This window comes from Lemur catta, chromosome 12 (genome assembly GCF_020740605.2).
Source record: "Lemur catta isolate mLemCat1 chromosome 12, mLemCat1.pri, whole genome shotgun sequence".
NCBI lineage: Eukaryota > Metazoa > Chordata > Mammalia > Primates > Lemuridae > Lemur > Lemur catta.
Window position 1 is genome coordinate 80,485,036 of NC_059139.1, and position 24,749 is coordinate 80,509,784.

General features: G+C 36.3%; 1 protein-coding gene across 1 annotated transcript in view; it reads left to right on the forward strand.

Annotated features, from left to right (window-relative positions):
* Positions 1–24,749, forward strand: part of AP3S1 (adaptor related protein complex 3 subunit sigma 1) — a 76,913-nt gene that overhangs the window by 18,128 nt on the left and 34,036 nt on the right. Inside the window, exons 2-3 of the mRNA XM_045566516.1 lie at positions 11,683–11,774; positions 14,889–15,000. Of these exons, the coding sequence (XP_045422472.1) occupies positions 11,683–11,774; positions 14,889–15,000 (204 nt within the window). The remainder of the gene's footprint in view (positions 1–11,682; positions 11,775–14,888; positions 15,001–24,749) is intronic.

Here is a 24,749-nt window from a genome sequence, read left to right on the forward strand (position 1 = left end):
TAATACTCCATGCTATACATGTATCACAGTTTACTAATCCATTCGTGGATTGATGGGCATTTGGGTTGTTTCCACCTCTTTGCAATTGTGAATTGTGCTGCTATAAACATTCGGGTACAGGTGTCTTTGTTATAGAATGACTTTTGTTCTTCTGGGTAGATGCCCAATAATGGGATTGCTGGATCGAATGGTACGTCTACTTGAATCTGTTTAAGATATCTCCATAATGCTTTCCACAGGGGTTGCATTAGTTTGCAGTCCCACCAGCAGTGTATGAGTGTTCCCGTCTCTCCGCATCCACGCCAACATGTGTTGTTTTGGGACTTTTTGATAAAGGCCATTCTCACTGGAGTTAAGTGATATCTCATTGTCGTTTTGATTTGCATTTCCCTGATGATTAGGGACATTGAGCGTTTTTTCATATGTTTGTTAGCCATTCTTATATCTTCTTTTGAAAAATTTCTATTCATGTCCTTTGCCCATTTTTTGATAGGGTTGTTTGATTTTTTTCTTGCTGATTTTCCTGAGTTCTTAATAGATTCTTGTTATCAGACCTTTATCTGATGTGTAGTATGTGAAAATTTTTTCCCATTCTGTAGGCTATCTGTTTATTTTCATGACTGTTTCTTTGGCTGTGCAGAAGCTTTTTAATTTAATCAGGTCCCATTCGTTTATTTTTGTTGTTGCTATGATTGCCTTAGGGGTTTTCTTCATAAATTCTTTGCCTAGACCAATGTCTGTAAGAGTCTTTCCTACATTTTCTTCTAGAATTCTAATAGTTTCTTCCCTAAGGTTTAGGTCTGTTAGCCACCTTGATTTGATTTTTGTGAGAGGTGAAAGCTGTGGGACCTGTTTCAGTCTTCTACATGTGGCTATCCAGTTTTCCCAGCACCATTTATTAAATAAAGAATCTTTTCCCCAAAGTATGTTTTCGTCTGCTTTGTCAAAGATTAGATGGCTATATGAGGATGGTTTTATGTTTGGATTTTCTGTTCTGTTCCAGTGGTCTGTGTCCCTGCACTTGTGCCAATACCAAGCAGTTTTAATAATCACAGCTTTATAGTATAGTTTGAAGTCTGGTAAATTAATACCTCCCATTTTGTTTTTGTTGCTTAAAATTGCTTTTGCTAAACGGGGTCTTCTCTGGTTCCACACAAAGCATGGAATTATTATTTCTATATCTGTGAAAAATGATGTTGGTAATTTAATAGGGATTACACTGAATTTGTAGATAACTTTGGGTAGTATAGTCATTTTAACAATGTTGATTCTTCTGATCCACGAGCATGGTATGGTTTTCCACCTATTGACATGTTCTGTGATTTCCTTCCTCAGTGTTTCGTAGTTCTCCCTATAGAGGTCCTTTACCTCCTTAGGTAAATATATTCCTAGGTATTTTATTTTCTTTGTTGTGATTTTGAAGGGTATTGAGTCCTTAATTTGGTTCTCCGTTTGACTGTTATTGGCATATATGAATGCCTCTGATTTGTGTGTATTGATTTTGTATCCTGAGACTTTACTGAATTCATTGATTAATTCCAGGAGTCTCTTGGTTGAATCCTTGGGGTTTTCTAGATATAACATCATATCATCAGCAAAGAGTGAGAGTTTGATCTCTTCTTTCCCTATTTGGACTCCCTTGATTCTGCTCTCTTGGCTGACAGCTCTCGCAAGTACTTCCAATACTATGTTGAAAAGTAAGGGGGACAGTGGGCAGCCTTGTCTGGTTCCAGTTCGAAGTGGGAATGCTTTCAATTTTTCCCCATTCAGTATGATGGTGGCTGCGGATTTGTCATAAACGCCTTGCATCATTTTTAGATATAGGCCCCGTCTATGCCTATTTTCTTACGTGTTCTTATCATAAAAGGGTGTTGAATTTTGTCAAATGCTTTTTCTGCATCTATTGAGAGGATCATATGATCTTTATTTTTGCTTCTATTTACGTGGTGAATTACATTTATAGATTTGCGTATGTTAAACCATCCCTGCATCTCTGGGATGAAGCCCACTTGGTCGTGATGGATTATTTTTTTGATAAGCACTTGGATTCTATTTGCTAGAATTTTATTGAGAATTTTTGCATCAATGTTCATAAGGGATATTGGTCTGTAGTTTTCTTTTTTTGTTGCATCCTTTCCTGGTTTTGGTATTAAAATTATGTTGGCTTGGTAGAATGTGTTGGGGAGAATTCCATCCTTCTCAATATTGGAGAATAGTTTATGTAGGATGGGCACCAGTTCTTCTTTGTAGGTATGGTAAAATTCAGGTGTGAACCCATCTGGTCCAGGGCTTTTCTTTTTGGGAAGGTTTTTTATTGCTGTTTCTATTTCAGATCTAGATATTGGTCTATTCAGGAATTCTGTTTCTTCCTGGTTGAGTCTGGGAAGGCTGTGTGTTTCTAAAAATTTGTCCATTTCCTCCTCATTTTCCAATTTGTGTGCATAAAGATTTTTGTAAAATTCATAGAGGATGTCATGTATCTCTGTGGCATCGGTCGCGATTTCTCCTTTCATGTTCCTGATGGAGGTAATTAGAGTTTTTTCTTTTCTGCTCTTGGTTAGCCTAGCCAGAGGTGTGTGAATCTTGTTTATGTTTTCAAAGAACCAACATTTTGATTTATTAATGTCCCTTATGGTTTGTTTGTTGTCTTTTTCATTCAGTTCTGATTTGATCTTAATAATTTCTCTCCTTCTGCTGGGTTTGGGGTCCGTCTGTTCTTCTTTCTCTAGCTCTTTGAGTCTATTCATTAGATTGTCTATTTGTAAGTTTTCTGTCTTTTTGATATAGGCATTTATGGAAATAAATTTTCCTCTCAGGACTGCTTTAGCTGTGTCCCACAGATTCTGATAAGTTGTGTCTCCATTGTCATTTAATTCAAAGAATCTTTTGATTTCCATCTTGATTTCTTCATTTATAAAATAATCATTCAGGAGAAGGTTGTTTAGCTTCCATGACGTTGAGTAGGAATGAGAGTTTCCGTTAGGGTTCATTGTTACTTTTATTCCGCTATGATCTGAGAAAATGCATGGTATAATTTCTATTTTTTTAAATTTTTTAAGACATGCTTTATGACCTAGGATATGGTCAATCTTGGAGAATGTCCCATGGGCTGATGAGAAGAAAGTATATTCAATGGATTTTGGGTAGAATGTCCTGTAGATGTCGGTCAGGCCCCTTTGTTCTAGCATTCTATTTAAATCCTTTGTTTCTTTGTTTATTTTTTGTTTGGAGGATCTGTCCTGTACTGTCAACAGTGTGTTAAAATCTCCAACTATCACAGTGCTCTTATCTGTCATTTTGTCCAAAGCAAGTAGGGTTTGCTTTATGAATCTGGGTGCACTTAAGTTGGGTGCATATATATTAAGTATAGTTATGTCTTCTTGTTGAATTGTACCCTTCACCAGTATGTAGTAACAATCTCTGTCTTTCATTACTTTTATTGATTTAAAAACTAAGTTATCGGAGATTAAAGCAGCCACGCCCGCTTTCTTTTGACTTCCATTTGCTTGAAATACTGATTTCCACCCTTTTATTTTCAGCCTAAATGCATCTTTGCAGGTTAGATGAGTTTCCTGAAGACAGCAGATACTTGGCTTGTATTTTTTTAACCATTGGGCCAGCCTATGTCTCTTGAGAGGGGAATTCAATCCATTCACATTTATTGAGAGAATTGATAAGTGAGGCTGATTTCTGTTCCTCATGTTGGCTTGAATTTCATTATTCTGTTTTCTCACTTGAGCCATTGTGATAACTGGGTTGTTTTCTTCTCATGATTAGTTTTATATTCGTGGGTCTTTCATTTGCTGGTCCGTGTGAAGCCCTGTTTTGAGTATTTCTTGGAGAGCTGGTCTTGTCCTGGTGAATTCTCTGAGTTTTTGTTTATCTGAGAATGTCTTAATTTCACCTTCATATATAAAGCTGAGCTTAGCTAGGTATAAGAGCCTAGGCTGGGCATTATTTTGTTTCAGAAGAGTGAGAATGGGGCCCCCGTCTCTTCTTGCTTGTAGGGTTTCAGCTGAGAAATCTGGCATAATTCGGATGGATTTTCCTTTGTATGTAACTTGTTTCTTCTTCGTTACAGCTCGTAGAATGGCCTCTTTAGTGGAAATTTTTGTCAATCTAATAACTGCATGACGTGGTGTCTTCCTATTTGGTATGAATCTGCCAGGGGTTCTTTGAGCTTCTTGAACCTGTATATCTAGAGTTTTGGCAAGACCTGGGAAATTTTCCTCAATTATGTCTTCAAATAGCTTATCTAGCCCTTGCTTACTGTCTTCTTCACCCTCAGGAATGCCGATAACTCTCTCATTAGGCTTCTTCACATAATCCCACATTTCTTGTAGGCTCTGGTCATTTCTCTTATTACTTTGCTCCATCTCTGTGACTGACTTATTTAATTGGAAAGTGCTATCTTCGATCTCTGAGATCCTTTCTTCTGTTTGATCTACCCTGCTCTTGAGACTTTCCACTGTGTTTTGTAGCTCCCTGAATAAATTCTTCATTTCCAGGAGTTCAGTTTGATTTTTCTTCAATATTTCGATTTCTTTAGTGAATTTTTCTTCCAAGTTTGGATCTTTTTTGTGGTATCTTTGTGTTGGTTATCCATTTTTTCTTACATAAAATTCAGCTTACTTATGATCCATAATTGAAATTCTTCCTGGGACATATTGCTATTTCATGTTTGATTTGTGACAATTGGTGGAGAATTAGTAATCTTCTTCGAAGCCGAGGTTTCAGCTTGATTCTTTGAACTCCCAGAGTTCTTTCGCTGAGGCCTTCCCATCTGGATCAATCCTTAGGTCCCTTCTTTCAGCTAGCTTTGGGCTGGACAGAGGCACTCCATGCGCACAGATCTTGGGCTGTGCAGCAGCCCAGGTGAGCTGCCTCCTCTGTCACTAGGGGCAGCCCTTTGCGAGTTGTTCAGGATTTTGCTGCCTCAGCTGGGGGGCTGCTCCTGTTGGGTCCAGCCCCAGAGAATTAATTTGGTCCAAAACCGGTTTGAGAGTCCCGTCCCTGGGCTGATTTAATCGTAGACGGAAAGCGACTTTTTCCTTGCCTCTTCCTCTCCCGAGGTGGTTTCTGCCTCTCTCTGCGCGAAAGACAGAGGCTGGGGGGATGGGGATACCTGCGTTCGCCCCGCGCCCCGGATGCTGCGGCTCCCGGGGGCGACGGTCCGCCCGCCCCAGTGTCCCCAAGGTCCGCGCTCCGCTCCCTCACGACCGGGGAAGCGCTCAGTGTTCACGCAAAGGCGGGGCTCCTAGTGGGGGCCGCGGACCAGGGGAGGGAGCCGCCGGGTTCCCAGTCACCCCGCAGCGGCCAGGCTGGGGACCCCGACAATGGCGGCTGCCCACGCGCTGGTCGTTGGCGCTGGGGGCGAATGTTCAGGGTCCAGCAGGGATGGGGGAGCCGGGATTGCGGGAGCCCAGGCGCCCGCGTAAAGGAGACAGTTCGGGGTCCCCCAGGTGTCTGTCGCTGCCGCCCAGTGCGACCCCTCTCCCGCGGGTCGCAGTCTGCCCACAGGGCTCCGCGGGCCGAAATGCCCCCCGATATTGTCTCCTCTCCACAGAGCCCCGCGTCCCCTGTGGTGACTCCGCACCGGCTTCAGGCAGATCCCTGACTGAGTGGGAGTGGGGGTCAGTGGGGACACAGGCTGCTTTCCTGTGGGGCTGAACCCCCCTCACTGGCTGGTGAGGCGGGTACAGCCGACCCACGCTCCCCTCTCTATTGTCCATCCCGCACTCTCCAGATTCTCACGATCTGATTTCCCGTTCACCTCAGTCTTGTCTTGCTCTCTGTGTCCCACGCTGAGTCTCCGTGGGTTCACACCGCCGTTCTGGCGGGGGAGCGATCCTCTAGCGCTGTGGGAGACTGAGATCCAGGCCTTCTTCTCCGGGAGCACGAATCCAGGAGGTCACCACCACTCCACCATCTTTCAGCCCCCTAGAACTAATTTTTCTTGACAAAGTCAGAAAAGACTTCATAGAAGTTAAAATGTTTGAGCTGTATCACAGAGAGAGCTGTGTCATTGCTAGAGAATGGAGGAAAGAGTTCCAAGACAGAATGTGGGAAAATATTAAGGGAGTGAATGGTGAGAGAAGTTCAGTGTGGCTGGAGCAAGGTTATAGAGGGGAGAAGAAGTAGATGATGAAACTTCAGAGGTAGGTCTGGATTAGATTTTGGAGGATGTTTTATGGCATGGTGTAGATAGTTTGTGTTTTTGGTCAGATGGAAACTAGAGATCTTTAAGGAAGGCAATAACAAATCTTACACATCTTTGGTTAAATGTATTCCTAAATATTACTGTTTAAAAAAAATTCTTGGGGTTTTTTTTAATGATACTGTAAATGGGATTGTTTTCTTGATTTTTTTTTTTTTGGATTGTTTATTGCTAGTGTATAGAAATACAGTGGATTTTTTGTGTGCTAACTTTGTATCTTTCAACTTTACTGAATTTGTTTATTAGCTCTAACAGGTCTTTTGTGGATTTTTTTAGGGTTTTTGGGGGGTATAAGATCATGTCTTCTATGAAAAGAGATTGTTTTATATCTGCCTTTCTAATTTGGATGCCTGTTTGGGCTTTTTTAGAAAAAAACATGCTTTTAATTATTGATTTTTTTTTCACCTAATTGTAGTGTAGTTAGAGAATATAATTTTTATGAAGTTAATCCTTTGAAATTTATTAATCATTCCTTTGATTTTCTTAATAGTTTCATTTTTATTGACTATACTTGTATCATTAAATAATATATTATTTGGTTTTAAATGTTTTTTGAATTTTATTTGATTACATATCATTCTGATATTTTTTTCTTCTCCTGCTATAGACTGAATTATATCCCTTCAACATTCCTATGTTGAAGCCTAACTCCCAGTTTGATGGTATTTGGAGATAGAGCCTTTGGGAAGTTATTAGGTTTAAATGAGGTCATGAGGGTTGGACCCTCTTCATGGGATTCGTGTGCCCTTTTAAGAAGGGACACTGTAGGGCTTGCATTTGCCTCTCACCCTGCCATGTGAGGACAGAGTGAGAAGGTGGTGATCTATGAGACAGGAGGAGAGCCCTTGCGAGAAACAACCATTCTGGCACCTTAATCTTGAACTTACAGCCTCCAGAACTGTGAGAATATAAATTTCTATTATTTAAGCCACCTAGTATATGGCATTTTGTTATGGCAACCAGAGCTAAGACACCCTCTTGTTTCCACATTAAGTTTTTTGAATATCATCCATATTTAAGGGTGTAATTTGCTTCTTTTCCTTTTTATAGGATTCTATTGTATGAGTATACCATAATTTATCCATTCTGTGATTAGTGAATTTGGGTTGTTTTCAACTTTTTTTGTTGTTACAAATAGTGCTTTTGTGAACATTCTTCTTTGTGTCTTCCAGTGTACAGGTTAAGAGTTTATTATACACAGTTGACCCTTGAACTGCATGGGTCCACTTCTATGCATATTTTTTCAATAAGTATATTGGAAAACTTTTTGGACATTGTCACAGTTTGAAAAAACTTGCAAACAATTGTGGAACTTGAAAAAATTATGAAAAATGTATGCCATAAATGCATAAAATATATGTAGATACTATCCTATTTTATCATTTACTACCATAAAATATACACAACTCTATTATAAAAAGTTAAAATTTATCAAAAGTTAGATACACAGGCTATGCATGATGCCATTCACACTTGAGAGAAATGTAAACAAATGTAAAGATGTACTGTGAAGTCCAAACAGCATAAAACTAACTGTAGTACATACTGTACTACTATAATAATTTTGTAGCTACCTTCTGTTACTATTGCGGTGAGCTCAAGTGTTGCCAGTGTCTGCTTAAAATGCTAATCATCTCCAAATGAGAAGTTTCTCTCTCCAGTAAATCACTTATCACAGTAAAAAGTAATCTCTCGAAGTGCCTGTGTATTTTTTCATGTTTAGTGCAATACTGTAAACCTTGAATAACACCATTGGACCCACACAAAGTGCTCCCAAGAAGCAAAGTCATGACATTCCAAGAAGAAGTTGAATTGCTTGATAGGTACCTTAGATTGAGATCTGCAGCTGTGGTTGCCCACCATTTCAAGATGAAGACAGCATAAAGACCATTGTAGAAAAAGAAAATCCATGAAGCCGTCATTGCAGCTATGCCAGCAGCTGTGAAAACCTTGCACATTTGGTGAAATACCTTTTTATCTAATATTGAAAATACAGGTTTTATGCGGATACAGGGTTGCTGTAAGAATGGCATACCTGTAGACTAATGTGATTCAAGAAAAAGTGAAGTCATTATATGATAAATTAAAGCAAAAGGAAGGTGAAGGATTTAAAGCTGGAGAATTTTATGCCAGCAAAGGATGGTTTGATAATCTTAGAAAGTGGCTTGGCTTAAAAAATGTCAAGATAACAGGAGAAGCAGTTTCTGCCAACCAAGAGACAGCAGACAAGTTCCCAGATTCCATTAAGGAACTCATTCAGGATAAGGACATCTGCCTGAACAGGTTTTTAATAGGGCAGTGCCCTATTCTGGAAAAAAATAACCAAAAAGGACATTTTTTAGTAAGGAAGTTAAGTGAGCACCAGGGTTTAAGGCAGGAAGGGATAGGCCAACTGTATCATTTTGTGCCTGATGCTGTCAAGTTGATGATCAGGACTGCCCTTATAAAGCTGCTAATCACCAAGCCAAAAGCTAGGTGTTAGCTGCTGGTCTCTTGGTTGTACTAGAAGGCCTGGACCAAAAGAACCCTTTTTTTCTGGATTGATTATATTCATGCTTTGTCTCTGAAGTCAGGAAGTATCTTAGCAGTAAGAGATTGCTTTTTAAAATTCTTTTGATATTGGATAATGCCCCTTGCAACCCAGAGCCCCATGAGTTCAACACTGAAGGCATCAAAGTGATCAACTTGCCTCCAAACATGTCTCTAATTCAGCCTATGGATTGGGGGTCATAAGGATCTTTAAGGCTCGTTATACCCAGTACTCAATGGAAAGGATTGTCAATACTGTTGAAGAGAACCCTGATAGAACATCATGAAAGTCTAGAAGGACTGTGATGCCATCATTGTTACAGAAAAAACCATCAAACTTCAAACAATAAATTCCTGCTGGAGAAGACTGTGCCCAGATGTTGTGCATGACTTCACAGAGTTTATGACAGAGCCAATCAAGGAAATCATGAAAGAGATTGTGGATATGGCAAAAAGGGGAAGAGGGTGAAGGGTTTCAAGATATGGATCTTGGAGAAATTCAAGAGCTTATAGGCACACACCAGGGGGATTAACAGAAGACGGCTTGGTGGAGATGAGTGCTTCTGAACCAGTGCCAGACAATGAGGAAGAAAATGCAGAAGAAGCAGTGCCAGAAAAGAAAGTGACATTAGCAGAGGGTTCTGATTATTCAAAACCACATTAGACTTCTTTTGCAACACTGACCCTTCTGTGATATGGGCACTGAAACTAAAGCAAACTGTAGAAGAAAGATTGGTAATGTATAGACACATTTTTAGAGAAATGAAAAAGCAAAAAAGACAGAAATTACGATGTATTTCTGTAAAGTTATACCGAGTGTGCCTGCATCCACTTCTATCTCCACCTCTTCTGCCTCTGCCACCCCTGAGACAGCAAGACAAACCCCTCCTCTTCCCTCTCCTCAACCTGCTTACCTTGGAGCTGACAAGGATGCAGACCTTTATAATGATCCATTTCCACCTAATAATGAATGTATTTTCTCTTCATTATGATTTTCTTAATAACATCTTCTTTTCTCTGGCTTACTTTATTGTAAGAATATAGTACAGAATACATATAACATACAAAATATGTGTTAATTGACTATTGATGTTATCTGTAAGGCTTCCAGTCAGCAGTAGGCTATTAGTGGTTAAGTTTTGGGAGAGTCAAAAGTTACACATGAATTTTTTTTTTTTTTTTTTTTGACTGTGTGAGGAGTCAGGGTCCCTAACTCCCCACATCATTCAGGGGTCAGATGTTTATGTAATTACCAAAGTTCAATTGTTTTTGATCTTCAAAAACAGTGGTTTCCTATGGTTTAGAATAGTATATAAGAGTGAAAGTGGTGGTTAATAAAACTTTTCACAAATGATTGTTACCGAACTGAACTTGAGTCTGCTCACCAATTTCAGCAAAGCCAAACACAGACAACCAGAATTTGCAGTGAGTGAAAGAAAGGCATTTATTGCATGGCACCAAGCAAGGAGAATGGGCAGCTACTGCTTAAGACCTGAAACTCCCCTATGGCTTATAAATAAGAGTTTTTAAGGGCAGGGTTACATTTCAGGGAAGCTGAAGTTACAGGCAAAATTGTAAACTAATACATGGAGGTTATATATTGGTTTGGTCCCCCAAAGGCAGGATATCTTAAAGTGAAGGCTTACAGGTCTTAGGTGGATTCAGAGATTCTTTGATTTGCAATTGGAAATCAAGGGTTTGTCTGAAAACTTGAGATCATCGGAAAGAATGTTAAGGTTTGGCTTGTGATTGACTCTGTAGGTCCTTCAGGAAGAAATTTAGAATGAAGAAGGACAGTCCAAGTTCAGTACTCAGTTACCCCTAATCTGAGGTTTATGTGATAGCAGTTGGCATTTTCCAACTGGTGAGGGTCCGGGTTTCTGAAACATAACTCAAGAACATATGATACTATCTTTTAGTTCCTATAGGGAACTAAAATACGTTGTGACTCTGATTTGCTTGGGAGACTACTATCTTCTTGCTTATCAGGTTGCTCATTTATTTCTCAAAGCTAGCTAGGTGTCTGGAATTTCCCCTGAAGAGACTCAAGCTTTTTCCTTTTCCTATGCTGGGACTCGGGGGAGACAGACCCCTGAGGAGGGTCCCTGCTCTGTCTTAGTTGTACCGTTTACCCTCCCACTGGTGGGATGAGACTTTCTGTGGCTTCACATCCTGTCAACACTTGATATTGTAATATTTACACTTTTGCTAATATGCATGTGGAACTATCACAATTATATTAATATTTCACTTAATTACTGTTGAGGTTTAACATCTTTTCATTTGTTTATGATCATCGCATTTCCTTTGTTGTGAAATTCCTGTTCATGATTTTTCTCAGTTTTCTATTATGGTGTTTGAGAATCCAGCTTTTACTCTGGGATATGAATTGCTTAGTTGACTTTAATAAATATTTGTTGAGTCACTTCTTGGTTTTAGATCATGCTTATATGAAGACAGGTTCAAGATGAATGGACTATTACCTCAATATGCATTTAGAAAAGATTAAACTTATTTGGAAGCTCCAAACTTGTTTCTTTCTTCCATTCAGATACAGATTAGCTACATGAATTATTTATAACTTTACCTCTCTCTGTTTCATTTTACTCATTTGTAAAACAGTGGACTTTATCTAGTTTCCCTTTTATGTAGTTTAGCTTTTACTAGTGTATGTAATTCATCTAATACTTTTTCTTGTTAGTTTTTAAAACTTAAAAATATGTTACTTTTATTGTAGTGGTAAACTATAAAGCATTGGTTTGGTTTTTCTTCTATCCAAAAAATATTGAGTTTTGCTTCTGTGGTATAATTTAAGTCAGTTCTCCAAGGACCCCTCTCTTAGAGGGATTTCCCAGACAGATATTACTGTCTTTTGTTTTTAAAAATTTAAAAATGCTATTAAACCTACCTAATGTATATGAATTATTCTTTCTCAGAGTGAAGATACACAACAGCAAATCATCAGGGAGACTTTCCATTTGGTATCTAAGAGAGATGAAAATGTTTGTAATTTCCTAGAAGGAGGATTGTAAGTAAAGCATTTTATAGACATTTCTAAGTTTTGACTATATGATTAAAATATATACTGTTTAATCAGTTTATGGTAAAAGCTTTCTAATTTTGATTAATTGGATTAGGTGAATTAATTGCCATCTATGTTAGCTATAAATCTAACTTAAAGAATTTTTTAAAGATATGCAATCTTTTTTTTCCCAAATTTGTAAGGACATTTTATATAAAGGCAATATATTCATATAGTAAAAATTGAAACATTACGGGAAAGTATAAAATGTAAAATAAGAATCTTCCAACCCTAGTTCTTCTTCCCAGTTTCTTGTGTATCCTTCTAAAAAATTAACTTGCATTGACTAACATATTAAAGGAAAACCTTAAAAAATTTTACTTATGAGATTATACCATGTATGCTCATTTGCATATTGCTAGTTTTCACTTAATATTTTGAAAAGCTTTGCATATAAACACATCTAGTGCAACCTCATTCAAGACTACAGAGTATTCTATAGTGTGAATGTTTATAAAAATTTAGATTATATTTTTTGTATTATTGCAAATAAGACTGAAGTCTTTCAAATATATCTGTGTATCTACACACCTATATATGATTCATAATCGATTTTTCTATGTTTAAAATGAATACATAAGAATTACTTATACTTAGCTTGCCAAATATTATAATTAAATACTTTTAAATTAATAGATTCTATTAAGACAGTTTGCTCTCACATGTTTTCAAAGATGTTTTCTCCCCTGTTTATATAATTAATATACTTCAGGTATTTCCTCATTGGAAATTCAAGAACTAAACTTTAGCTGAGACTTATGAAAATCACAGATTAGTCATAAAAACCTAGACTTTTCTGTATTTTAATGTGTATGATGCATAGTATGAGAAATAGTTTAGATAACAGAAACCCACGATCATAAGTTACTTTTTATCTTGTAGACTACTTACTTGCATTTCTTATATCATGCTGCACTTAAATGTTCAGTGTACCCTTATAACTTGTAGATTTTGCTATTAACTCAAGGCTCCTTAATTTAATAGTTAAGACAAGTGTACCTGCTTCTATTTTTTTTTTAATTTTACTTGTACTGATTTAACTTAACTTTGCCATTACTATCACTTTCTCTTACCCCAGCCTCTTAATTTCTTATCTCCTTGGAAACTTGCCACCCAGCACAGTGCATTGCATGTAGTAGATGTGCAAGAACCTGATTGATTTAACTAGGGTAGGGTACTGTTTGAACTAGAAATTATGAATTGAAATTGTGATTGTTCTTTCTAACCTTGTAAAAAGTTGAAAGCAAATATTGTATTAGATGAGGCTACATATGTAGTTTAGTTCTAGTTTTGTCACTAACAACCTGATTTCCTTAGGTCACTTAAAGTCCTCAGTGTCCTCCTCTGTAAAATGATATATTTGGACTAAGAAGATTTCTAAAATTCTGTGGTTTACATGGTGTATTGCATTTCATACAAGAATTTGTATCAATATTGTACAGCTTAAAGATAAAATTATATTTTTAAAGGCAAAATATGTACTTGCCACACTAATATCTTTACTTTTTTAAAATAACACTAATGGCCTTTTAGAAACTTACGGTTTTCAGAAGTTTGGTCATCATCCTGTAAAGCAAAGCAAAAGAAGAGTTTAAGATAATCATGAAATTTCTGATTCAGGATGAAGTAAAGCCACTATTTGTTTTCTTTTTATTTCTTTTAGGTAACAGTTGCAATCATAGTCTATAAATATAATCTCAGAATCTATAAATTGCATGTACATATTTTTTAATTAAATTTATTTTCTAGAAAAGTGTCTAGCATAGTAGGAATTTTTAATTCTTTTCAAAGATCATTTCTACTTTTGCTTAGAGCAGTTGTCCCCAACCTTTTTGGCACCAGGGACCAGTTTCATGGAAGATAGTTTTTCCACAGATCTCCTGCTGTGTGGCCTGGGTTCCTGAGTTTCATGGTTTCATGGAAGGTGGGGCAGCAGGGGCGGAGCACAGGCAATACAGCACCGGGTTCCTAACGGGTTGGGGTTTGGGGACTGCAGTATTAGAGAACATGGAAGTAGTGTATACTTACAAAAATTTTGCACTTGTAAATTTAGTGTTAACTTTTACTGAGTAAGAGATAGATTCTGTCTGAATGTTCAGTGAGCTTTGGTTACATTTAGCCTTGATTTTAAATTATATTACTGCTTGGAGTCTTGAGAAAGTGAACTCATTATTGTAAACTTAACTAGGAAATAGCTAAACTATGTTTAGAAAAATATAAGATATTTGGTGTAATTATTATTTTAAGAATGCTGAAATTCCAGTCAATATAAATAAAAGTATTTAATGGAAGAAGTGAGCATCACTTAGCTTAGTTTTCTTGCATTTATATTTAAAAACATAATGTGTTTTTGGAGATCTTGATGGTAAATCTGTCCAAAACTTAAGAAATGTCATTATTTTTCCTAGTTGATAATCAGTCTTAAGCTGTGACCTAACGAGTTAAATCTAGTAGCACTATGACTTCATTTCTACCTACTTCTGTGACTTCATCATTTACTAATCTTTTCTTGTCCAGTGGCCTTCTTTTTATTCCTTGAACATATATACTTTGTTCTTGATGAAGTGACCTTTTTATTAGTTGTTACCTTAGCCTGAAATACTCTTATCTAAATTTTTTCATGGCTAGCTCCTTATCATGAGATCTCAGCCAAATGTCCCTCTTTCTTAATAACCAGACTGAAGTATCAAACCCATCAATATAGCATCATCTTACTTTGATTCTCTATGTAGCACCTTCCACTATCTGATAATTTTCTTATTTATTTATCTGTTGCTCCTTCCCCACTATCAGTGCCTGGCACATAGTAGTTACTCAGAGAATAGTTTAATGAATGTATAAACTAATATTAAACAATGTCTTTTACTTAACATTTCTGGAGAAAACAGCCATCTTAATTTACTTAGTCTCTGAAATAAGTTCATTTGAACACTGTGCCATTAAATGTCACCTTTTGTTTTATAAAAGGTTTTTAAACAAATTGTCAGTTTGCTTGAGCTAATGAAAATGTTTTGCATTTTGTTTATCATAACATTTCAATTGTTTTGTTTTGTCATTTAGATTAATTGGAGGATCTGACAACAAACTGATTTATAGACATTATGCAACGTTATATTTTGTCTTCTGTGTGGATTCTTCAGAAAGTGAACTTGGAATTTTAGATCTAATTCAAGTAAGTTAGCACTTGCTTCTTACTATATCTTAAATAACAGTTTGGTGTTTTTATTTTTTGAAAACTTACATGTTCTAAATTTTCTAAAATGATATTTTGTTTGGTAAGAAATAAAGTGTTTCATAGTAGATACTGGGTGGATAACAGAGGGACAAGGAATATAGAAATAAGTAAACTAATCTGATTAAGACTAATCAAAACTAATTATATCATGCCCTTTTTTCCTGTTCATGGAGCCCAAGACTCATGAGTGTCTTACCACGTGTATCCACGTCTGACCCTAAAACTTACCTCTCCCCTGTCTTCTAAATATCTTTCATAATATGCTTGGAACTTAAGGTCAGTCATCAGCAAATTCTTTTTCGTCTTCAACCCTTTTTGTTAATCTTGATTTACTTTTTTTGCTCTAAGTTAAATCTTGCTTCCCTGATGATACTATCTGCAACCCTCTCAAGTGGTAGCCATTTTCTCTCCTGCTTCTTCATATCATTGAGCCCAGAGGTATTCTCTTGGGTTCTCATTGCGTTTTTTCAGACCATTCTGTCTTCTAAAACTCCTCTAAATTTTCTCTCATGTTATAAAACTATACCACCTCTATCCATCTAGTTACAGTCATCTCTGCTCCCCACCTTTCATTCACTGGAGATTTTGTCAAGAACTGTGAAAGATTTGAGAATTTACTCTACTTCCGACCTAGTAAGTTAACCTGCCACAGTTTCATGTGTGTTGGCAGAAGACAGGAGACCCCTGGGCCAGAGACAAAGGATCTTTATTACTAAAGCAAGACCGTTAGCCAGTGTAACAGCATTTGCCTGCACTGGTTCTCCAATTCCCAAAGGGGATGTGAAGAGGACCAGGTGATACCTGCATATACAGTGGACTGAATTGCAGATAAAGAACCCCTAGCTTAGGGTACGGGAATCTTTTATAATGGATATTAAGCGTGTCCACGTTGCCTGGGAAGGAGAGACTGTCTCTTTCTTCCAAGGGTATAAGTAAACCTATTTCTTGCTCTAGAGGAAGACACCATTTTCCAGGGCTGTTTGTTATCCAAGCATGCCTAAAAAGATAGTCCAAAGACATTCAGTGCCTCTGTTCACAATCTGTTCAGAAACATGAGATCCATGGAGAATTGTCTCCTAACAGATTTTGGTTCCTAGTTCACTGACATTCACCCTAATATTGCTTGTTTTATAATTCATAGTGACTTCATTGTTCACACGTATAATTCTTCCAGTATCCTGGTGTCTTCAAATCTGAAACTGCTCTCCTCCAATGAATTTTACCTTCTACCTCACCTTACTACCTACCCATTCCTAGACCTTATTTTTATCCAAACTGTAACCCTTCCATAATCTGAATTTCATGGTTTCCTCTCTTCTGTGTACTTTTTATTTTTTCATATCACCTTCTATTATTCTAAAAGTCTTTGGGCCTCTTGGAACCCTCAGTTTTTAAAATCTATCATTTTTTCATTGTCATTTATCCTACTGATGTCTTACTTTCTTTATCCAGCTTAAATTGCATGGTCAGTCATAATATTCATAGCCTTGTATACACTCAACTCCTGGCTGGTATCCTTACACCTGAACATAGCTAGAGGAAAATGTAACCATGCTTATTGTTCTCACTTTAAATTCGTGATCCCTTAACTCAGTGAGTCCTTAATGCTACCCAGTAATCATTTTCTATTTGCCTGGTCATGTTATTCCTCTGTACTCTTAGATGACTACTGATGCATTTTCTTCCCGCTTCAAACCTCTAGCACTTCTAGCACCTTGTTTCCTAGTTCACAGAGAAAATTAAAGCAATCAGAAGAGAGCTTCTGCAGGCTCCCATTATCTACCTACCTGTCTACAGCTGTGCCTATGTACTCTGCTTTGTCTTCTGTGAGGCATGAACTCAGAACTCACCATTCTCTCCCGACTAAGGCCACCCATCCACTTGTATACTAGTTTCCACCTCATTATTGCTCTAGCAATTCTCTCCCTTCTCTATCATTATTTTTTCCTGTCTTCTAGATCTGTGGTCCCGAGCCCCTGCGCTGAGGACAGGTATAGGACCAGGCTGCAGAGCCCCACAGCCCCCCATCCCGCCCTACCCCCGTCCATGGAAAAAAATGGAAAAGTTGTCTTCTGTGAAACCAGTCCCTGGTGCCAAAAAGGTTGAGGACCGCTGTTCTAGATCATTCTTACCAGCCTACAATATGATCTCTCATCTTTAACAACAACAACAAAAAAAGTCCGGTCCCTATTTCCCTCTCCACTGCCTCATTTCTTTCCCTAACTTTATAACAAAACACTTTTTTAAAAAAGTGTATAGACTGTCTCAAATTTTTCTTCTCCCTTTCTCTCTTGAACCCATGCCAGTCAGGCTTTTAGCCTTACTGCTGCTGAATCCAGGGGTTCTCAACAGTCCTCTTTATTTGATTATTGATCACTCTTCTCCATGAAATGCTTTCTTCACTTGGCTTCTAAGACAACTTACTTGCCTGGTTTTTCTCAGTTACTTCATTTTGGTTTTCTGATCTCTGCTACCTCTAAATGTTGATAACGCCCTAGGGGTCAGTCCTTGGATGTCTTCTCTTTTTTGACTCTATTCATTTGCTACATGATCTTAATCAAACATTTTCTATACAATGAGGACTCCAAAATTTGAATTTTCAGCACAGATCTTTCCTGCTAATTCCTGACTTGATTTCCCAACTAGCCTGCTGGACATCTCTACTTGGATATCTAATAAAGACCTCAAACTTAATGTGTCCCAAATTGAGATCTGGATATTCCATCAAAATCTGTACTTCCTGAAGTCTTGCCCATATCAGTTAATGATGACTTCACTTTTCCAGTTGAAACAGACCAGCCAAAACCTGGGTATTTATCCTTGACTCTCATTTTCTGACCCCCACGTATGCTTCTTCAGCAGACCCTCTTGCATATACCCACTTATTACCCTCTCTACTGGTGCCACATTGATCCAGGCCACCATCAACTCTTGCCTGGATTATTACAGTATTTTCCTGACTGGTCTCCCTGCTTTCACTGTTTTTCCCTTTAGTCTTTTTCTTAATGCAACAACCAGAGTGATATTGTTGAAATATTTCATATCTTTCACTCTTCCATTCTGAACTCTTCAGTGACTTCACTTTTTCACACAGAGTAAGAGCCAGATTCTTGACAATGACCCCACGTGATCTGACTCTCCTCCTTCACCCATATTGCATATCTTCTTCTACTCCTTTTCCGTTTGCTTGGCTCCTTGCTTTCCTTAAATATACCAGGCATGCTTCTACCTCAGAGCCTTTGTACTTGCTTATCTTTGCCCCTAGAATGTTCTTCCATTTGATATTCCCATGGCTAGCTCCATAGCTCCTTCAGATCTTGACCCAGATGTTACCTTCTCAATATGGTATTCTCTAGTCATTCTAAAAATTCTCTCTTTGCCATTTTCTAACCTCTCTCCTATTTTATTATTTTTTTCCTTAGCGCCCATCACTAGTATACTAGATAGATATTTGACTTGTTTATTGCTGTTTACCCTTATAAGAATGTATGCTCTATGAGGGCCAGGATTTTTGTTTATTTTATTCACTTATTTGTCCCCAGTGTATAGCATGGCATAGCACCTGACACATAGTAGGTCCTCAACAGATAATTGCTGAGTGAGTGAATGAATTTAATTCCTCATATTTAGCATTCTATGTAAAATAACTGACAACAAAGCCCAAAGGTTGATAAGAAGAGTTAGCTAGGAAAATAAAATATAGTAGTTACTACATGGTAGTAACATTTTGTTTTTTGTTTTTGTTTGTTTTTGTTCTGAGTGCTGGTTACATTGCATTGTTTTATTTGTGAAAACCATTAAGCTTTATGTACACTTATTTTTGTACTTTTTGTATGCAATACTTCTATAAAAAAGTTAACTGTGTCACAATTTAAAATGTAGTTGCTACAAATAATTGTATTGGATTAAGACTATCCTGAGGGAATATGCTGAATTCATGTTTCCTTTCTCTTTCTGGACAGTGCAAAAACATAGGGGCATGGTGTAGGTAAGTTGTAAATTGGAGAAGGCTACATGTGAAAAGGAAGTTTTCTTTGTAGAACAAGTTTAGTGTTTTTGAAATTGGCAAGAAGGAGGCATGGTTTGAGTTCTAGTTAGTGTTATAGAATATATGAAAAATTAACCTAAGCAGAAAACTTAGGTAATAAATTCTGAGTACGGTGGTTAGATTAAGGCTTTAGAAATAAAAACTGTTAATTAAGTCAAAACAGAGATAAGTGATCATTGGTGCTGTCAATATGCCATATGACTTTTAATCTGTAACTCTGAAACTAGGTTTCTAGGAGAAGCTAGGTACCAGTTACATGAAACCACAAAGTAATAACATTTCTAGTCTTTGTTTTCTTTGGTGATGAAGAAATGAAGATAAACATGTATATATTATGAGGTAGAATACAAATTTTTTGTAACATTTAAAGCCCTAAGAGGAGCTGATAAAGAAATTTTTAGCTTGAGGTAAATAGGCCCCAAGATCCCTTGGAAATGTGTTCACTTTCCTCCTGGGGACTATTTGAGAAATACTTTTAAGTTTTATTTTTTTTTCCCAAAGGCTTTTTTAGTAAAGAAAGAGAAGCCAAATTTTACTTCTGGTAACAGTTAAGGGTTGATAAGGACTGTATATTGCATTGCCTTCTAACTTTGTTCATAATTACATTTCTTGGTTTTTCCCATGTAGGGGAGTAGTTAATTTATTATATTATGTTAAGGAAGCTTCGTATTTTTATAGAAAAATTTTTTTTTACCATTTCTCTCTGTGCTGTTTCTCTCTTGGTTATCCATGACTGAAGAGAGTGGTCAACATACACGCTACCTTTTAAAATACCGTTTTTTATTTACCTATGCTAGCTACTAGAGTTACAGGAGGAAAAACAGGAGATAGTATATTGTTTCAAATTCAGTCTATTAATATTTTATTGAAGAGAAATGTTGTAATTAAGAAAGATTGAAATAAATGTGAATTTTCCTAAAGGTACATCTGAAGTATTTTGCACTTCTGTCCTGAAATTAAGTCATCATCATTGATTATTATTTTGATGCTGTGGCTGATCTTAATTGTGATGAGAGAATAGTTGTTATATCTCAGAAGGGAATTAGATAGGGAATTGCTAAAGAACAAATATCCTACATTGTATCTGAAGTAAATTCTATCATGTGCTCATGGAAAGTGGAAACTATCTCTTGTGTTTTGCAAATTTTTTAGCCATTAGTGTTCCATAATTGATAATTTGTTTTTATATTAAATAAGATACAGAAAAGAGGATTTCAGCAGGATTGCGTCATTTCCCCTTACTAAAGTAGGCTAGAGATGTTTTTATAAGACCCTGTTGAGTTATCACATGCTGATCTGTTGTGTCACAAAACAGAAAAGTTTTGTAATTTACCTTGCAGGTACTAAGTCTCTCACTTCTGTGAACATGTTGGAAGTTCTGTAGTTGCTGTGTTTCGCCTTCAGTTACCACAGTTCATTAAATACTTAAGAGGGAGTGCTGAGCGTGCATGAGTCAGTCACTTTAAAAACATTGGTTGAATGAACAAAGATTGAAGTGAGTAGCTTAATTGTTTCTGCTTCTGTTTCATCAAACAGCTATTCAGAGTTTATTTAGAACTTATTTTCTTAATTTGTTCATCCTCTAGTTTTGAGAAAGGCAACTTTAATGTAAAAAGTAAAAGTCAAAAATTATAAACCAAGAGACTTTATATCAAAACCCCTTGCATCTTGTGTATTCTTTAGAGAACAGATCAAGAAAACCTAACATCAATATAAAACTACTAAACATATGTTTATCATTTTGATATTTGAAATGTTAAAAATGATACCATTCAAATGATAATTGGAAGCATATAATTTTATCCAAATATGTAGTGTTTCTAAGATATGCAAATGTACCAGATTTGACTTTATATCTTATATAAAATCTGGGAGAAGGCATTATTAGTAAATGCTATATGGAATTTATATGTCACCCAGTTGAATAATCAGCTTTTGTTTTCTTTTGTTTCCCTTTTTAATTCCTTATAAATTGGGAAAAAAAGGTGAACATTTTTTGTTCTTGATATGTATTATACTATTTTAGTGTGATATTATCTGCCACATAAGCAAATTTCAGAGTTAATATAAACTAGCTTTTTAAAGAGTTCTTTCTGTTGTAGCATATCGTTCTTGGAAGTGTTAAAATATTTACAGGGTGAGAATAGAAATTCATTAAATATTAATGTTGGATTGTTTGAGTTATTTATAAGCAGTCATATTGTCCTCAATTAGTTTATTATGCCAGGCTGATAATGGAGGTATAAAAGTTCACTGAATAATTCTGAATTCCTGTTATAATTTTCTGTATCACACGCAACAATTATCACAGCATCAGTCTTGTTCAGTTGTAGTTAGTAGAAAAAATTGAGAACTAACAGCTAAACTTTTCTTTAGGTTTAGAAAGATGTGTTTGGACCATGGTGTTAGAATATGTATTTAAACTAGAGTTTCATATATCACATTTGTCATTATTACTTACAGTACTGTTAGACTAGATTTTGGTAAATTATTTTACTTCTGTCTACTAATGCTAATTTAGCTTGAGACTGAGCAAGTTATTTAATATTTATAGACCTTGGTTTTTTTCACCTGTAAAGTATGCTTGTTTCAACATGCTGCCTACAGACCTCATGAGGTTATTAGAAAGATAAGTGAATTAAAGCAATATAGTAAGTCTTAGTGGTTAAAACCATTCAGGCTTTGCTGTACACTAGCTTTATAACTTTGGGCAAATTATTTAACCTCTTTGACCCTAATTTTTCTTATCCGCAAAATGGGGGTAACAATAATAGCAACCCACAGAGTAGGTAAGATGATTAAAAAAAGATATTGTACATGAAACCCATGGCTATATGATTCACATGTAGTAGTCAGTGGTTTTTAGCTAATGTTACCATTAAAGCATATGGTTATAAGAAAGGCAGATAAAGTATTATTTCATTCTTTCATACACGGACTGAATTAGATAAAAAATCCTTGTATCTTTCTAACTTTCTCATTTTTAGAAACATTTGTGAGTTGTGTAATGGCTTGGGATGAATTTTATGTGGTGACACATCTATGTGATAAGAAATAGGCTTAATTGGGGAAACTTGTAAGTCGAAAATACTTACGTGAAGAAAGATCCTCTGATCTTCCTGTTACTGCATCGCAGATTATGCTGATGTAGGTGCTGCTGACGTACTGAACATGCAGTGGTGTGCCAGTGAAGGTCTCCCCCAATCATTGTTCTCTTATTCTGAGGGTAGGCTTGAAAGCACCCTTGTCAGTGAGGTAGCAGATATGCTATTTAAGTAGCATCAGGCTATCAAGGTTTGGGTACCACTTGTTTGTAAGATTAATCTGGAAAAACTAGTTGTTCAGAACTTGGGGACGGAGGGAAGCTGCAGCCTCCCCTATTGGGGAGAAATAAACCTCTGGTCCTATGGGAAGATGTGTTCTGGCGCAGTTCTTCCAGGCAGAGAAGGAGGGAGCCCTGGCCCAGCAGGCTTACTCTCCAGGCAATCCAGAGTGAATGTCCAGGATCATTTTAGGAAAATTCTGCTTCCTACACCATACTGTGTTATTAGAATATGTGAAACTGTCCATTGTCAATAAGATTTGTTTTCATATATTTGTGAGAAATAAAAAAAAAATTCTGTAAATAGTTTGAATTAGACACTGTGTTAGAATTATTCAGGATTCCTAAAATTTTTGTGCTCTTATTTTTCATGATTGAGAAGTCTGATTTCCAAAAATTGGAAAGATAATAATCACTTCTCACTTATTTACATTGCAACTTGTTCAGGATAAATCCTGATGATATTTACTTTTCTAATTTGCATGTTTGTTGCCATCTCAGCAGTCCTCTTGGGAGGCATCATGGTGTCAAATTGGTGTTCAGAGTTAGAGGGTATGGGTTTGAATCTTGGCCCTGTTACCTGACAGCTTTATAACTTTAGGCAAAGCCTCATTTGTTCACAGTTTTCTTTTCTGTAAGTCCTGATATTCATAATTGCCAGCATAATTGTAAGAATTAGAGCTAAGCAGCCAGCACAGGGCCTAGAAAATAGTAGACAAATTATTCCTTCACAGTGATGAAGGAAATATTTTGGAACTCAAGTGCTTAAAATCAGAATTTTGGAGCTGGGATTTAATTTCTCCCCTTTAATATAGGTGTATGTGTATATATGGCAAATTTTTTATTGATGTATAATGAATGTACATAGTTTTGGGGTACATGTGATAATTTAATACATTCATATAATTGGTAAAGATCAATGATAATCGGTGTGCTCAGGATACCTATCACCGTAAATATTTGTCTTTTCTTTGTGTTAGAACCATTCCAATTCTTTTCTTCTAGCTATTTTGAAATATACAGTAGATTATTGTGTAAGTCTAAGAGGGAAAACTTAGCTTATGTTGGTGTTTTCCTTTGATTTAGGGTAAATGTGTCATTTCCTAGTATAGAATGGTTGGTTTTCAGGGTGGAATTGGACATAAAGGAGAGTGCCCTTTGAGCTTAGTTTTAAAAAATTTAAAGAAAAAAATAATTTTTAACTTTTCGTATTGAAACTATTTCCCACTAACAAGACTGGCAAACATAAAGGATTATTGGACAACATATGTTCACCCAGACTCTTCAAATTTAACATCTTCTGTGACACAGTACAGCTATTAAAATCAAGAAATTAATACTGATACAATGCTATTATCTAATCTGTGGACCTTAAGATTTGCCAGTTCACTAATGTTGTTTTTCTCATTCAAAATTTAATTCACATACTGCATTTAGTTTTCATGACTCCTTGGTCTCCTTTACTCAGTAACAGTTCTTCATCTTTGTCTTTCATTCATTTCATGTTTTTCATACATTGATCCTTTGAAGAGTACTGGCAGGGATTTGGAATATTTCTTAATTTGAGTTTTTTTGATGTTTCTTAATGATTCAACTTAAGCAGCTTTTGGCAAAAATACCACAGAAGTGATGTTATGTCCTCAGTCCTTGATATCAATAGGTACATGATGTCCATTTGTTCCATAACTTGTGATATTTACTCTGATCACTTGGTTAAGATGGGGCCTGCTGGGTTTATACTCTTTAAAGTTCCATTTCCCTTTGTGCTAGTAAGTATCTTATGGGGAATATTTGACATTATATAAATATCTTTTTCTAATCACACATTTGTTTATTAATTTTGGCATCTATTGATGATTCTTACCTGAAACAGCAATTGTGGTATTTACCAAATAGTGGTTCTTTCCATCATGTCTTTTATATTTATTCGTTGAAATTCTACTGTAAGGAAAAGCTCTACTGTATTCATTTTATTTTAAGTCAGTGCTCAAAATATCAGTTATACCATATTCACAATAGGTAAAAGAATATTGCTCAAGGCCAAATATCATTTTAAAAATCAGCTTTTGATTAGAAGTTTAAATATAATTTTAACAATTTGTGTTAATGTAAGTTTTTTAAAATGTTCTCATGAGTAGCTTTTGTGCCCAGAAAGAAATTATTCAGAGGCTGCTTTCATTTTTAAATTAATAATTGATTCATTAACTGTACAAATTCAGAAACCCAGTTCTTCCTTGGACTTCTACATTCGACATACAAATCATATTAAGTCACTTAAGGGGAGGGGCTACAACATATTAATAATTAAATTTCCTA